At 39.7% G+C, this 18,003-nt stretch overlaps 1 protein-coding gene across 1 annotated transcript in view; it reads left to right on the top strand.

Moving 5' to 3' along the window:
• The window catches only part of ADAM23 (ADAM metallopeptidase domain 23), a 206,878-nt gene extending 191,152 nt beyond the window's left edge, over positions 1-15,726 (top strand). Inside the window, exons 25-27 of the mRNA XM_081577941.1 lie at positions 12,445-12,575; positions 13,118-13,272; positions 15,565-15,726. Of these exons, the coding sequence (XP_081434067.1) occupies positions 12,445-12,575; positions 13,118-13,177 (191 nt within the window). The 3' untranslated portion in view covers positions 13,178-13,272; positions 15,565-15,726. The remainder of the gene's footprint in view (positions 1-12,444; positions 12,576-13,117; positions 13,273-15,564) is intronic.
• The last annotated feature ends 2,277 nt before the right edge of the window (positions 15,727-18,003 follow it).

The raw sequence follows: 18,003 nt of genomic DNA on the forward strand, positions 1-18,003 counted from the left end.
GTACACATAGGTGCATGTTCTAGAACATGAATCACATAGAGCTGTGGAGTTTTGCCAAGTGCTATGTGTGTAACTTTAGTTTCTGTTTTTCTTTCTTTCTTTCTTTCTTTTTAATATGCAAAGATGGGAAATGCACAAACTTCTCAAAGACTAGTGTCTGTAGAACTTTCCGAACAGTACTTGAATCCTTTCTTTAAAGTCATCCCATCATACTTTATAGCCATTGTTGCTTCCACTGTTAGTTTTCATTTTTAAATGGTTTCCAGTTCTTTAAGTGCACAGCCTGAAGTTTTGTTGGAAGCTAATAAATTCATTCGTATCTTGGTTGTCTATAGATGGAGATTCAGTAGTCATTGTATGCATCTTCAGTCAAGTGTATATTAAACTTTTGTTAACATTGAATGTTGTAGTTTTATACTTTGGTTATTTTTCTTAAACCCTTTTTCTGTGCTCTCTTGTGTTGTTGATTCAATGGCTGTGCACCAGATATCTTTTAACGCCGGTCTCTCAATCAAAGGCGCACTGAAAATTTAATTGGTCAATGGAGCAAAATAAAATCCTGATTGATGGTAAATATATTGCTGATTAGGATTCAGTTTCAGTGGATTTATTGGAAATGCTTTGCTTTTTATAAGTCAGGGGGGGCAAAAAACCCAGTAGGGTCATGCCATTACTATATTTCTTTCTTTGGTGTCTCTCTTCTGAGTTTAAACGGGATGGCTAGTCATAACATCCACACTTTTGACCCTGGTACCATTAGAATCAAACTAAAAATAGAAGTGTTTGGTTGTCTACAGTGTAATACCAAAAACATTCAAAGGAAGGTATTTCCTCACACCTTACATAGGATTGATTGTCCATCAAATAATAATTCTTTTTTATGAACGTCTCTCAGTGTCTCCTCTCTCTTCCCACTGCCTTGCTTTGGTTTGGCATCAACAGCTGCACGTATCTCACATAAAGGTACTGCAGTAACACAGAGAGCCTAATCTGACTACATCATTCCTCTGATAGAGTTTGTAGCAGTTCCTCGTTTTCTATAGGATAAAGCTCAAACCTAACAATATGACTTAAAGTGCTAGCTGCCTTTCATGACCTCACCCTCGTTTATTTTTCTCATCTTCATCAATTCTTATCCTCCCATAATCACCCTGCTTAGAGTTCCCCTCAAGAGCCTTATCTGCCCAAGTCTGAAGAGTCTGATGTAAATTTTATGTCTGATCACCATAGTTCATTTCTTTCTATGTCATTTTGTATGATAAAAGAAATATGGAACCCTTAAAGTAACATGAAGATGATACTTTAAATAAAGAATATTAGAGTATAATTTATCAGTATATTTGACTTTAAAGGAATTATCTGATTTTTATGTTTTTCTTTCTCATTCCACTTTTGAGGTTGACACCAAATTGAATTCTCTCATGCTCCCTTGGTAACTGACTGTGAAAGGTGACCCAGAAACTTTCTAGAAAATAGGACAGCAGGCCTAGAGTTAAAACTTTGATATAAATAATTAGATGGATAATCCATATACTCACAATGGAATTCCTAAGTAACCTTTCAAATTTAATGTAGGCCCCCTTTAGGTTAATTACAAAAGTTAGGGATTTCTACTCATTAGTTTATTCATTTGACAAGTATTTATTAAGCTTCTGTGCCAGGAACTCTACCCGGGACTTGAAGGAACAGAATAGAATTCTAGGCCCTAAGTGGTCACAGTTTAGCATGGAAAGACAACGTTTAAAACAAAACAAAGCAAAAAAAAACCCCCTCTGAGGCCAAGGTGGTAAGTAAACTGAATCATGTAGGAAGTGAGGATAAGAGGACTGGTGTGGGGAGAGAGATGCAGTAAGTCTTGCTGAAAATCAATGTTGACCTGTCTTTAAAGATGTCAAGTTCACTGGTCTAATAAACTGGGAAATACTCAAGGCTTAGGAAGCAGTATGCTTCAAGACCCAAGAAGAGGAGCCCAGACACTCTGGGTAAGTAGTGCTAAGTGTCTCTTTCCTTCCATCTGGCCTATGTTTCTTCACGTTCTGCTAGCCTGCCATCCTTCTCTCCCACTCCCCTACCTCCTTACTTCTTTCCTTCCTACCTTTCCCAAACTTGATCTATAAAAATTCTGCAGTACTGTGCCAGGTCTCAAGGACACTATGACTCTGAGCTCTCAATCTTCTAGCAAGACACAACATTTAAATTCAGTGTGATAAGTGCCCTAATAGACTTAAGAAATTCGGTGCCTCGGAAGAGAGGAGGGAGACTCTATCTCTGCCTTTGAGTTCAAAGAGGTAAGAGAAGGTGGCACTTGAGCAAAGAGGCTGTGTCACTGGACCTAAAGCCATGATCACGTGTTGTTACGTTTAACCAGGGCTAGTTGGAGAAGGAAATGGCAACCCACTCCAGTGTTCTTGCCTGGAGAATCCCAGGGACAGGGGAGGCTAGTGGGCTGCTGTCTGTGGGGTCGCACAGAGTCGGACACGACTGAAGTGATTTAACAACAGCAGCAGCAGCAGCAGCAGCTTTTGTTGATGGAAAGAAGTCTGTCTACAAATGCCTTGGGAGTAGAATAGTCTGTAATATTCAGACTTAATTTTCTGCTCCAGATATTTGGATTTCTTTTACTGGAGTAACGATTATTATTATTACAAGGTTCTCCATCAAAACCTAATATTTTTAGATATTTTCCCACCAATGAGCTTATCATAGATCAGTCTTCAGTGTTTGGGGCTGTCAATAATGACAAAGAGGGCTTCTTGACCTGACCTGTAAACCCTATTTTCTTAGTGTAAAAGTCCCCAGCTAATCTCATTCTGGAGTGAGGGGATGGATAAGAACCATAACTGCTTTTAAAGCATTATTTAGTAAGACTTTCAAATCATGAGGGATCAAAATCATCTTCCAAGTGTAACTTCACTTCCAGTCCACCAAAGTTACTATTCCTCTCTATTTTTATGCCTTAGAAGGTTATTCTTCCTCAGTCTTTTCAAAACCTTATTAGCTTCTCCGGCTTCTTGACTAGAACAAGTTACTGGTCACATACTTGGTTTCTGGGAGAAAGGAAACACATGATCCCTCATCACCTGAAAACAGTTGTCCTGCTGGGATCTTCCAAGGTCCCCTTTGCCAGTCCATCATCTGAGGACACACCCTTGTCCTGGTGTGGCTGAAAGGCTGTACTTGTGACCCCACAGTGTTCACCCATGAGAACATTTATCTGACTGTGGTGATCACCAAAAGCCAGATTGACCCAGGAAATTTAATCGTCCCTCAAAAACAAGGTAAAACAGAAAAATCTTCATTCTGAATGATCAGGACGGTATCAAGAGTTCTTCAGATCTATTTGGAGCTTTAAATAGCTTCCAGCCTCAGGAGGTAAATGAGCTGACAGCAGAGCTCCCTACTTCTTCAGACCCAGGTCTCAGACTGAAAGAAGAAAGACGGTAACTTGTAAATGACATCAGGGTGGCCTCTGCCCTGCAGCAAGAGACAGTGCCCCTGAACCAGAGTCACTCCCATAGAGATAGTGAATGGACGGTCTACAGTACATTTAAACTGCTTTTCCTAGCAATACATAGGTGAAATGGTATGAAGCAAGGGTGCGCATTATCCATATGAACAGAACAGCAGTCTAGGAGACAAAAGAGCCAAGAAGACCGAGCTGAGCTGGAGAGCACACACCCAGTCTCTGTTCTGCTCCAGTCAGTGGTCACCACGCGGAAAACTGGACCCTTCACTGCTTCGCGTGCATGCTAAGTCCCTTCAGTTGTGTCCTAACTCTTTGCAACCCCATGGACTGTAGCACGCCAGGCTCCTCCGTCCATGGGATTCTCCAGGCAAGAATACTGGAGTAGGTTGCCATGCCCTCCTCCAGGGGATCTTCCCAACCCAGGGATCAAACCCACATCTCTTATGTCTCCTGTGTTGACAGGAAAGTTCTTTACCACTAGCACCACCTTCATTGCCTCTCCTACTCATTTTTCTAGAGAAGCCATCAGTCCAGGTTCATATATAGAATTACCTCTTTTAAAAAAAAATCATGCAGCCATTCATATTTTAAAAACACCATGTGGATAAAGGCAGTGAAAACAGAAACTGTCTTTGCACAGAATTGAGCCTGGAACCCCTTACAGGTAAGTTTTACGTAAAATAATGAGATGTTTTCACATGTAACCCCTGCAATCTTGATCATTTCAGCGAGTGTGCAGATGCGACCTTGACCTCAGTCAGGGTTGCACGTGGCCATGTGAAGAGTCATGCAGGCATTTTCACGAGCTTCCACTTACATGTCAACCTACTGCTATTTCTTGGGGATGTGAAAGCCACAGGGGATCAAAGGAGGTCTGCGTGAAGCTACTTCCTTTTGGTGGTGCTTCGAGTGCTAAGCTTATTCAGATGTGCTCATTTGTGGGAGATGGACTGGTCCAGTGTTGACAAATAGATGTTATCTCAATGCTTACTAAAGCAGCTTAGCGGCTGCCTAGCTCCTTCGCCATATCTACCATTGGTTCGAGAGAGTGCTGAGGTTGATTATGGATGTCTGCTACCTGGCAACAGGAAGTACTGGACTAGATCCAACCAAATCTTGAGGACAGTATCTCTTTCAGTCTGACTCTCAAGGCCAGTTAGATACAGGGATGAATCAGCCAGTGTGGCAAATCCAAAGGTCCTTGTGTAACTTTTGGGATCCAAGGAAATAAAGCATTCTTGAGCAAAGAAATTTAAAAACTGAAAAATCCAGCAGGAAAGAGTGATGAAAAATCTACGTGTTTATTGCAGAAGATGTGGAAAACAAAAAAATTCAGGAAAATTAAAATCGCTGTAATCTAGTCACCAGCATATACACTCCATTAATACTTTGGTAATTTCTTGAACCCTTATTTCATTTTTTTCCTGTCAGCACAGAATCAGGTCACAAAGGTAGGCAGCCAGTGGGTTTCTCTGGGGATCTGTGGTTCTGCGTCCCTGCTCATTTGTGTGCGTGTGTGTGTGTGTGTGTGTGTGTGTGTGCATGCCCTACTGGCTCCAGGAAAGAATGGGACAGTTGTATCATTAGAGAAAAGGTATGCTTTCTAGCCTCTCAGCTGTGGCTCAGACTGTTTCCTTCACTGGGAAGACTTCCCCTTCCTCCCACAGCTCTAGTCACATTCTTGTGCATCCCCAAGTGATGCACAGGAATCCAAAATGACCTCCTTCACAAAGTTTTTCCTGATTCTTCCACAGCTTTCTAGATCATACAGAGTGTGAGAGCTCCACTTAGTGATGGAGTGAAAATGAACCTCCAGATCTTTTAGGCTCCAGAGCCCATATTCCAACTACATCAATGTATTATTGCCCCTTCTATATTTCCATTTTATAGTTGAAAACCTCGAACTTGAAAAAGTTTAACACCTTCATTGTGATCATCATTCCAGTAAGTGGTAGAACCAGTGTCAGGACACAGAAGGCCCAATTCCTAATCCTTGTCTGAATCTAAGACCACATGTGATGCACACATACAATGAGCATGAGGGTGTAATCAGAAAATCTTTGGAGAGAATCGCTTTCTGCCTATGTTTGTGGGCTGATTCTGCTCAAAGCTACCTTAGAAACCACTGCCACTAGAAGGTAGCGGGAGTGTCCCCAGTTAGAGAACTTGTGATGATGTCACTGCCTAAATGTACATTCTGGCCATTTGTTAGAACTAGACAGAGAGAGGATGGGGCTTCTCAGGTAACACTAGTGGTAAAGAATGTACCTGCCAGTGCAGGAGATGCAAGAGATGCAGATTTGGTCCCTGGGTCAGGAAGATCCTTTGGAGAAGGGCATGGCAACCCACTCCAGGATTCTTGCCTGGAAAATCCCTTAGACAGAGGAGCCTGGCAGGCTACAGTCCATGGGGTTGCGAAGAGTCAGATGTGACTGAGCACACCCACAGAGAGAGAGAGGACAGCAAGACCAAAGGACAAGGTTGAAAATGTATTCCTACAAAATTTATCCACCTAAGAGGGAATGTGTTCATCAGCTTATAAATCTGCAGGATGTTAAGTGAGAGAAGAAATGGGATTTTTCTGTTACCTCTGTTGAGTGAAAGTTTTCTGTTACAAAACTGATCAGTGAAAATTGAAAGGAATGCCCCCTTTTAACCCCATATTTTAAAAAACTTCATTAAGTCAACAAATAATACAAACATCTACCAAATGAAAGATCTTTGCTGGATACAGCAGGTCAGAAGCTATGATGCCCAGATGCTGCTCTGCGTTCATGCGTGCTAACTTGCTTCGGTTGCGTCTGACTCTTTGTGACGCTTTGGACTATAGCCTGTCAGGCTCCTCTGTCCATGGAATTCTCCAGGCAAGAATACTGGAGTGGGTTGCCATTCCCTCCTCCAGGGGATCTTCCCAACCCAGCGACCAAACCCACGTTTCTCACGTCTCCTGCACTGGTAGGCGTGTTCTTGACCAGTAGCACCACCTGGGAAGCCCAGTGCTTCTCTACAGGACATTATCACTTAGCACAGGATCTGAGAATAGGGGAAGAATGACCAACTACTTTTTCTTTTCTTTTTTAATCAAACTATAGTTGATTTATAATGTTTCAGCTATATAGCAAAGTGATTCAGTTATACATACATATATATCTATTCTTTTTTCAGATTCTTTTCCACTATAGGTTATTGCAAGATATTGGGTATAGTTCCCTTGTGCTATACAGTTGATCCTGTAGTTTACCTATTTCATATATTGTAGTGCATATATGTTAATCCCAAACTCCTTATTCATCCTTTCCCACTTTTTCCCTTTGGTAACTATTAAGTTTGTTTTCTATATCCATGAATCAATTTCAGTTTTGTAAATAAGTTCATTTGCACCATTTTTTTAAATTCCACATATAAGTGATATTATATATTTGTATTGGTCTTACTTCACTTAGTGTGATAATCTCTAGGTCTGTCAATGTTACTACAAATGGTATTATTTCAGGAATGACTATCTATGATAAAAGTGTCATGCTGGGTAAGTGTCATGCTAGATAAACTACCACAGAAGATCAGCAGAGGAAAATACTACTTCCTCCTTTGGGGTGTAGGAAGATCAACAAGATTCTCCAGATAAGGAAACATTTAAACTGGTATCTGAACAATTGGTGAACTTTGGCCAGGGGAGCCTGGCAGGCTACAGTCCATCAGTTGCACACAGTTGGACATGACTGAAGTGACTTCGCATGCACCATGGACATGGAAATGGGGAGAAAAGTGTTGCAACTTGAACTAGGTAGATGAATAAATTCAACAGAAATAACGAAGGCGAAAAGACCAGTAGTTTAAAAAAGATAGAAGCTTTTCCCTCTTGTAGGAGCCACCCGGAGATAATAGGTGGCTCCACACACCCTCCATCTTCTCCCTGTGAAATCCTTAATACATAGCTTCTGTCTCATGAAACAGATTCTCTGCTTCAGCCCCCATCAGCCTTTCTACCTTCCAGGAAGCAAGAGGAAAGGAGGAGACTTGGAGGGCCTATCAGTTCTTCTGAATACAAATCTGGCAGTGGCATGTATCAATTTTTATCACAGGCGTTGGTTGGAACTGAGTTGTGTCTAGTGGCAAAGGAGACTAGAAATTTAACAGGAATGAGGGCATATTATTACCAAAGAAAACATTTAGAAATAGGCACAAAAGATAGTTCTCAGCCTGCCACTGAGCTTATAGAAAAGAACCCCAGTAGGGTGTGTGATGTACCACTTGGACCTACTTTGAGAAATAAAGGGATTATGTAAATCAGGAGTCCCCAACCTCTGGGATCTAATGCCTGATGATCTGAAATGGAGCTGATGTAATAATAATAATAGAAATAAAGTGCACAATAAATGTGTGCTTGAATCATCCCAAATCCATCCCCACTCCCAAGGTCATGGAAAAACTGTCTGCCACAAAAGCAATCCCTGGTGCGGAAAAGGTTACAAACTACTGATAAAGGGTTTATTCCTCTATGTGCTGGGAGGGGCATTAGCTGTTGGCCCTTTCGGAGGCTTCCTCTGATGAAGAAAACTGCCCTGCTTGAAGAGACTATATCCAAAAATGGAGCTGTGCAGGGTTCTCAAGGCTCACCCTCTCAACCCAACTCAGGATTCAGACGGGCTCCAAGAGCACCTCCTTTTTGGGGGCCTGCATGAAAGCTCATCCTCCTCTGCCCAGTCCTACTTCCATCACTCCCCTGCCACAGCTACAGAAAAGCACTCCCTAATAAAATTCTGCTCTAACCTCTGCCTTGGAGTCTGCTGCCCAGGGAGCCCCATCTGGGACAGTCATCAAGAGACTGATTTTATTGGAGCATAAAGTATATATGGTTTTTCCAGTAGTCATGTATGGATGTGACAGTTGGACTATAAAGAAAGCCGAGCATCTAAGAATTGATGCCTTTGAACTGCGGTGTTGGAGAAGACTCTTGAGAGTCCCTTGGATTGCAAGGAGATCCAACCTGTCCATCCTAAAGGAGATCAGTTCTGGGTGTTCATTGGAAGGCTGATGTTGAAGCTGAAGCTCCAATACTTTGGCCACCTGATGCTAAGAACTGACTCATTTGAAAAGACCCTGATGCTGGGAAAGATTGAGGGCAGGAGGAGAAGGGGACGACAGAGGATGAGATGGTTTGATGGCATCACCGACTCAATGAACATGGGTTTGGGTAGACTTTGGCAGTTGGTGATGGATAGGAAGACCTGGCATGCTGTGGTTCATGGGGTTGCAAAGAGTTGGACATGACTGAGCGACTGAACTGAACTGAAAGTATATAAAGGGCTTCCCTGGTGGCTTAGCAGTAAAGACTCTGCCTGCTATACAGGAGACACCGGTTCGACCCCTGGACTGGGAAGAACCCTGGAGGAGGGCATGGCAACCCACTCTAGTATTCTTGCCTGGAGAATCTCATCGACAGAGAAGCCTGGTGGGCTACAGTCGATAGTATCGCAAAGAGTATGACATGACTGAAGCGACTGAGCGCACACACACGTAGAGTGTATAAAGTGGAAAGGAGGAAGCGAGGAATGACCTGCAACTCTGGGTGAAGTTGTAGAGATCTTGAATTGTCATGCATGGACTTGGCCACTGAGTCTTGGAAGAGTGGGAACTGTCTGGCAACAGTATATAAGATGGACTGTGAATAAGAGAGGCAGGAGGTGGACAAGCCAGATAGGATACCAGGACCACACCACAGATCCAGAGTAATGAAGAACTGAAGCAGGGTTTCTGCAATGAAGAAAGGAGTGGGATAGATCACATGGGTAGAATCAACAGAATTGGACAGCTGATTGTGGGAAGTACGAGAAAGAGAAGAGTTTGACACCTGGTGACTGGAAGGATGGGGATAATCTGGGAGAGATACTGATCTAGGGTGCAAAGATATCTTCCACCTTGGATCTGTTGGATTTGAGGAGCTTGAAGGAAACCCAGGTGAGGATGTCCAGCAAAGATATTGAAATGAGGGTACAGGGCCCCTCAGAGGGGTTAGGGTGGAAATAGTTACCTAAGAACCATCTACAAATATAATTTAAGCCATAAAATTCGAAGCAATTTGTCAAGGAGGTTTCATCAAAAGGGAAAGGAAGAGAGTGGGGGGAGGGAAAGGACTGAAGAGATTGGGAGAAAATATGGAATAAATACAGCAGAGAAAGAAGATTCCTTTCATGAGACTGGCACTTTTGCTCAAAGGTTACTGATAGCAGAACTGAATTCTTGGTCACAAGAATTGAACAAAAAAGGGTGAATCTGATCTTCCTGCTATAGCCATGATTCCAACTGATATGAAATCAACAACTGCTTTCCATAGAGGGCAACAAACAACTCAACTACCCCCAAAACTGTGAGCTTCAGTAGGATATCTGAAAAAATTTTGAGGAAAATTGGGATGTCTACACTTAAATAAACTTCTGATGATATTTCCATGTTGCAAAAGAATTAATTAAAATGAATTAATTAAAAAACTCTTACTTCCATGAATATAACCGTAATTATACAATTTTGGGCTGAAACTGAAATTATAAGCACTCAGTATTCCAGAAACAATCAGAATGTCCACTCCTCTCCTCTGTTGTTCAGTTGCCCAGTCATGTCTGACTCTGCGACCCAGCGGACTGCAGCATGCCAGGCCTCCCTGTCCCTCACCATCTCCTGAAGTTTGCCCAAGTTCAGGTCTATTGCATTGGTGATGCCATCCAGCCATCTAATCCTCTGATGCCCTCTTTTCCTTCTGCCCTCAATCTTTCCCAGCATCAGGGACTTTTCCAATAAGTTGACTATTCTCATCAGACGACCAAAATACTGGAGCTTCAGTTTCAACATCAGTCCTTCTGAGTATTCAGGGTTGATTTCCCTCAAGATTGACTGGCTTGATCTTCTCACTGTCCAAGGGACTCTCAGGAGTCTTCTCCAGCACCACAGTTCGAAGGCATCAATTTTTTGGCGCTCTGCCTTCTTTACAGTCCAGCTCTCAAAACCATACATGACCACTGGAAGACCAAGCTTTGACTATACAGGCTTGCATTGAGTTACATGAGCCCCTTCGCTATGACAAAGCAGTGATCCGTGAAGGGGACTCCTCTACTTATTAGGAGCCAAATATTGATTTATCAACAGAGTAGTTTTTTTTATTAGGGTCAGTGCTGGGTTTCCCTAGTGGCTCAGACCGCAAATAATCTGCCTGCAATGCAGGAGACCTGAGTTTGATCTCTGAGTCGGGAAGATCCACTGGAGGAAGAAATGGCTACCCACTCCAGTATTCTGGCCTGGAGAATCCCATTCTGGCCTGGAGAATCTTCTGGACAGATGAGCCTGGAGGGCTACAGTCCATGGAGTCACAAAGAGTTAGACATGACTGAGTGCTCGCACGTGTGCGTGTGCGTGCACACACACACACACACACACACAGTTGTTTATTAATAACTTCATGGTAACTCTCCACAGAAAAATATCATTCCTGGGCCACTATGACCTAAAGTGCAGACAGTTGGCATAAGGTGAAACAAAAGATAACTAGTAATTGCTCATGAGTCTCAAAACTACATTTGCAATGCCACACAGAGAGAGATGATGCTTAAGGCTTTTTTTTTTAATCGGGCATTTGATAGTTTGAGAAACTGAATTGAACTTAAGAAATAAAAGGAGCCAATCCAAGTAGAAACTCATGGTTACAAGTAATCAAAATGGCTCTGTACTTCACTGAGTGCTCAGAAGTTGTGTAACGTCTACTTTCATGGTAATGTGTTGCTTGGAACCACATTTCATTACTTATCGTTACAAAATAAACTTTTCTTTATTAACGTTAAAAGCCTTGTACTCAGATATTTATATGAGACCAAACTCTCAGATGAAAGGAGGGAAATGAAGTCAATTCAGTCCATTTTTGCTTTGTTCTCAGGATCTATACCAAGTAGATAGCTGCTCACATAAAATAAAAAGACTCTGGCTTTTTACAGATGAATGAATTACAGATGGATGACCCTGGAAGAAATCTTCTGACTAGCAAAGTCTGAGCAATTTACAGAATTATTTGCCAGAAGATAAACAATTTGTATATCCACAGATCACATATCACTGATATTAGCAGACTATTATAAATATTTTGTGACAAAAAAATCATCTCTGTTTAGGTAGGTTCCTGCAATAATTTGACAGTTAGCTTAATAGCTTTGCAGTTAGTTTGGTTTAAAAGCTTTATATTTATTTACTTTTATTATAGTGAAAGAGAAGTTTAAATTTTGAATTCCTTGAACAAAAGAGTGATTGATATCTAAAACTGAACTTCTTGCACAAAAAGTGAAAGTGAAAGTGTTAGTCACTCAGTTGTGTCCAACTCTTTGTGACCCCCTGGATTGTAGCTCACCAGGCTCCTCTGTCTATGGAATCCTCCAGGGAAGAATACTGGAGTGGGTAGCCATTCCCATCTCTAGGATATCTTCCTCACCTAGGGATTAAACCCGGGTCTCCTGCATTGCAGGCAGACTCTGTACCATCTGAGCTACCAGTAATTGACAGCTAAAAATAATATTGACATCTTGCTTTTGAAACAAGAGGGAGTTTTTTTTTCTACCATAGAAAAATGAAACCCTGAAAGCATCTCTAACAAAATAATCCCAGCCTCTCATAATACTGCTCTTCCTCCTTCCTAGATTTTACAAAGGCCTGAGTATGTGTTAACCTTTTTATTTACTGTGAGAGAGACTATTTTTTACAATGTGTTAAATGTATTACTTGTTCTGGGAATCATTTTTGAGAAAGGGAGAAGCGTGGTTTCAGAAAGCTACTGGGATCCTGGTTCTGAACATCGGTTCAAGCATGGTGGTTTAGAAGTAAACTGGGTCATATTTGTAAATACGACTTTTCAGAAATGGTGAGAGACAGAGTTTGGGTCTATCAGTAGATGAGCATAGCTTTAACTTTATTGTGTTTACTCTAATTTTCTCCCCTGGTCTAAGGTTTTGTGTCTGAAACATTTATACCTGAAGAAGGTAATGAAGAGGTTCAACAGTATTTACAGCCAGCAGCACATTGGAGTGTGTCCAAAACTTCTGGGCATTCAATACACTGTTTAATACAAAAGCTCCAGGTATGTGAGTTGTTGCTTAAACCTTCTGATCTTAAAGTGGATGGATGCAGTGCTTGTACAGTAGATCTTTTGGATAATTCTCTCACTGATGTCTGCTGCCTAATGAGGAAGAGGTATTGAACTGAAAACTCAAGAAATTTGTGGCAAAATCAAATTTGTTTTTCTGCTGGTGATGACAAGCTATGTTGGGTATCAAGTGCAGATGTCATGTTTGAGAGCAAGGGGATCAGCTTTCTGATAGCAGTTCTGGAAAAATCATGAACTTATATATGATAAACCATGAACGTGTACATGATAATTTGTAAACTTCTCACTAAGATTTAATCAATGCCTTTGCTGATGTCACTATTTTCTTGCATGATTATTAATTCAAGGCCATGTGTGAATGCATGCCCCAAGAGTGTGTTAGGTATGAAACTTCATCTAGATATAGGATCCCAGCATAGGATGGATATACATACATATATATATATATTTGAATATGTAACATGTTCTTCTAAATCTATGCTAATAAAAATTGGTATAAATTTAAATTCCCTTAGGCTATTACCTTCGGATATGTCAGAAGCATGGGACCTGTTAAAAGAAATTTATTCTGCTGAAGATTTTTTAAGGAAGAGGTGAGGAGAGGATTCCAAAGGACCCTGATTACAAAGTGGCTGAATGGTGAAATGGTGTATGCTCTCCACTTATTTTGGTAGGTTTCAATTGTTTCAGATCTGTGTGCATAATGACACTTGAATTTGGTTGATACAAGTCAATTTTATAAGCATAAGGGTCTGCAATTTTGTTCTAACTAGTTCTGATGCAATCTCAAAGCTTGCATAGATTGAAGATTTTAAAAAGTTAGAGGACTGAAGTCATTTGTGCTTTAAAGCAAATTTTTTCCCTTCAATCTCTATTATAATACATGATTTTATTTCCTTCATTTCACTTTTGCTCTTTTAAATTATCTTGTTTATTTGTTTACTTAAATATTGTCAGTCTTTCCCAGTAGAATGTAAGTTCTAAAGAAACTTACATTTTACATTTCTAAAGTTTTGTCATCATTTATTTCTTCTCTGACTTATTCCTTTTCTTTAGGTTAATCTGAGTTTCTGAAATATATAATTTTTCTTCTTTTTAAAATTTTTTATTGGAGGATAATTGCTTTACAATGTTGTGTTGGTTTCTGCCATACAACAACTTGAATTAGCCATAAGTATGTATATGTCTCTTTTTTTTTGAGTCTCCCTCCTACCCCCACAGCCTCCATCCCACTCCTCTAGATCATCACAGAGCACCAAGCTGAGCTTCCTGTGCTATACAGCAGCTTCCCAGTGGATATCTGTTTTACATATAGTCTTGTATATGCATCAGCGCTACTCTCTCAATTTGTCCCACCCTTTCCTGTCATTAGTCCGTCAGTCTTTTGTATGCAAGTATATATTTATTTATTCACCTACTTCTTTATTTAAAATCCTATAAAATATTTATGAATCTACTACTCAGTGGGATAATAAGAACATTGATGGTAGCTAACATTATCTATGTGAAACTTTTCCTTCTCATCCATTTTTTGGACTCCTCCTTCCTGATGTAATTATTACTTGACTCTTATAATAATCATTTCATTGCCATTTGAAAACATACATAGTTATATATTTTTGCATTTTCCTAATAAATGTGTTGCTGTGTGTATGTGCTTAGTCGTGTCCAACTTTTTGTGACCCCTTAAACTGTAGCCCACCAGGCTGCTCTGTCCATGGAATATTCCAAGCAAGAATACTGGAGTGGGTTGCCATTACCTACTCCAGGGGATCTTCCCAACTCAGGGATAGAACCCAAGTCTCTTGCATCTCCTGCATTAGCAGGAGTGTTCTTTACCACTGTGCCATTTAAGAAGCCCAAATATGTTGTTTTAACTATTTTAACTTTACAAAAAGGGCCTGAAATTTGAATATAATCTTTGAGACTTATGTTTTTCTTCTCAATAATATTTATAAAACCATACATGGTGTGCCAACTAGCTATACTCCCTTTTAACTGCTGCAAAATAGTCTATTGGGTGAACATACTACATCTTATTCACTTATTCCCTATTTCTTGGCATTTGAGTTGTTTCTGGGTATTTTCTATATTAGTGTCTCTGTAAACATTCTTACATATATTTATCACTGTAAAGTACAAGAATTTCTCTGATGGTTATATTGAGGGGTATAATTGCTTACTCATTTGATGTATCAATGTTTAACTCTTTTCTACAGTGACTATACCACTTCTAATTCTTAATTTTAATTATTTTCTAAACTCCCGGATTTCTAGACTTATTTATTTCTAGACTAGATTTATTCTAATTGAATAAATATTCAATGAATAAATTATTACTGCAAATCATAAGATAATCAATTGCTAAAGCAGAAAAGAATTTTGAGATTATCCAATTGGACCCATTTAATTTGCTTAGAACATCAATACACAGGAGAGCTGAAATAAATTGCTCAAAGTCCTAGAAACAAGGGGCTTTCAGATCTATCACCAAGTAGTTTAGCAACCATCATTGCATTCTTATTGGCATTTTCTGTTTCTCAAATATGCAGTGTTTGGTGAATAATATTAAACTTTTATTATTTGGTTAAGAAGTTAAGACTTAAGAAAATAAAAAAGTAAACAGCAAAGAATTTATCTCAATTTAGCATTAAAGTCGAATTTATTCAATGCACAATTTTCCATCAGCTCATATTGCTTTATGGGGTTAACTTTGCTGATTGTTTCCCCCCCAAACCATTCCTAGCTCTCTGGAAAAAGCACTTTAACATCTTATACTGGAGCTGTTTCCCCCAGGCTTTGCTTTTATGTAGAAATGACCATGTGACCTTGTTGTAGTCCATGAATTAAGTTTTATTCCATTGATGAAAGTTATAGGAATGCTTTCACTTTTTTGATTAAAAATTAACAGATGTGACTGGGCTGAAACAAACCTTCCACCTATTTTCTTCCTTGAATGTAGATGTGATGTCTGGAGCTGTGACAACTAACCTATGCGTCCAAGGAAAGGTTAAATGAACCATAGAAATGTGAGTCTGATGTCCTTGAGCCACTGAACTGCCATCAGCAACCACATGTCTCCAGGTTTATTAGTAAGAAAAATAAACCCTTTTCCAGTAAGCTACACAGTCAGATTTTCTTTTACTGATAGCTTAATGGATTCCTAGTTAATATACCATGTTACAAAAATGATCTCAAACTACATTTAGGATGTTTCTCTTTTTCTAGTGACTGAACATGAAAATCTTGTCATTGGATGAGAAAATGTTTTTTTTTCCCCTCAGGGAAAATGATATTTATGCTTATACTTAGCATCTACTTTTAGATTATAGTCTTTTTTATCAAGAACCCCATTTCAGAAATGTGTCCATAACCACATCAAAAAAATATTTCCACTCATCAAAAATATGATTTGAAAAAAAAAAAAAAGGCACTGAATAAAGGGAAAAAAAGCCCTAAATTGGCTGACGGACATTTTGGTTTCTTTTTCTAGATATGAGAAAGACATTTTATCAATGCAAAGTTAACTAATGATACTCACTACTCCAGTCTACTGAGACTACTATTCTCATAAGTAAATTCAACCAACATTAATTAAGAAGTTATCATATGTGTGTTGGGCTCTAAAGTTAGGAATAGTCAGACATGATTCCCAGTCTGAAGGAGCTCTCTGCTGGTTGGGTGGGAGGGGGATAATGAGGAGGCACAGATAAGCATGTATAACAAATAGAATAAGAATCTGCCTGCAATGCAGGAGACCCAGGTTCAATCTCTGGGTCAGCAAGATCCCCTGGAGAAGGGAATGGCTACACACTCCAGTATTCTTGCCTGGAGAATTCCATGGATAGCGGGACCTGGCGGGCTACAGTCCATGGGGTCTCAAAGATCTTGTTGGACATGACTAAGAGACTAACACATAATGGAAGTATGAACATAATTGTGTAGAGATTTAGAACAAAGTAGAGTTAAATCCCTTAGCTACGCATAAGTCAAAGGAAAGTTTCTTATCCCAGGAGCCCTGCTCATACTGTCAGATGTTTTATGCCTTCAACATATAGGTCTATGTCCTTATTTGTCATTTTTTGGATATTTTCTTCTTGGCAGAAGTCCTTAATTGTCAGTAGACCTCTGGCTTTCTGAGTTATGAATCCCTTTGGTCCCCCTGTTGTGCTGAAGTAAAGATTTTATGTTGTTTTTTGACACTCCATCATAATTGAAGTCTTAGGGAAAGAACTTACTATTGCTAAAAGCTTAGACCTTGTTCTTATTGCCTTGGTATGTAAAGCAAGTTGAAAACAAGTTACTTGTAGTATAATCTCCTTTGGAAATGAGTAGCCCAAGAGACAGGACAATTCTGTAAAGCTAGTACTTACAGTGGTCATTTTAAAGTGCTGGGGTTATTGCAAAGACATAAATTCAACATTTGACAAAGCCACAAGAATCCATATGGGCCTTGCAACCTACTGGAAAAAAATGGGGGAAAGATGAATGCATCTTGGAAGTACCCTAGAAAGAAATCACAACTAAACCTGTTATCATAACCAGAGTATTTTCACTTGTATAAGTAGGACAATATATGAATGAACCATTCTTGTATCCCTGAGTAACTTTCCTTTTCTACACATTTTAGAATCAATGTCCAATATCATCTGACTACTTTACTTCAACTTGACCTTAGGAATTTGATGACACTTAAAAACTGACTCATCCACTTACCCCAATGGGCATTCCAGGAAATTGTTCTTGTTTATTGCCACCTTCAAATGATGGAAAAGCATAAAAAAGTGAGAGAAAGTAATTATCTTTACTATTTGACCCTAAATGTTAAAGAAACATCCTATTCTTAAAGGCTGGCCCCATCATTTGCAAATTAATGCACTGCTGAAGATGCAAACTATCTATATAACTGCTCTCAAATTTCATTAAAATTAATCGGAAGTCCTTTTTAATGTCTTTGAGAATTGCTTCAAGTGGCAAAAATCAGAAAATCTGCCCATGGGGCATATTCAGCTAATTGCAATTTACTTTTCCACTAGTCATTCTCTCGCCCTGGGCTGCAGCTGCACAAAACTGAAACAACTCTCTGGATAACAAATACCAGTCAAACCAGTTATTTAGCATCATGTAATTTTAAATGACCCATTGGTTTCCCGAATATTTTTTAATCAGTCAGATGGCGATGTAGTGGATTAATTCCAGATATAACTTGTGAAAATTATTCTCTCTGTAAGTTGTACCTGCCATATACTTGTTTTGGGGGAGCCAATAGGGGAATAAGGATAGACTACTGGGAAGAGAGTGACAGTCAGTGTATATGTTTGTGTAAGCATGCTGTTTAGGATAGGTAAATGACAGTGAATAAAGCTAAGCTTTGGAAACAGAACCGTGTTCTAATTCTTAC

This window comes from Giraffa tippelskirchi, chromosome 3 (genome assembly GCF_054371585.1).
Source record: "Giraffa tippelskirchi isolate mGirTip1 chromosome 3, T2T-mGirTip1v1.2.pri, whole genome shotgun sequence".
Lineage (NCBI taxonomy): Eukaryota > Metazoa > Chordata > Mammalia > Artiodactyla > Giraffidae > Giraffa > Giraffa tippelskirchi.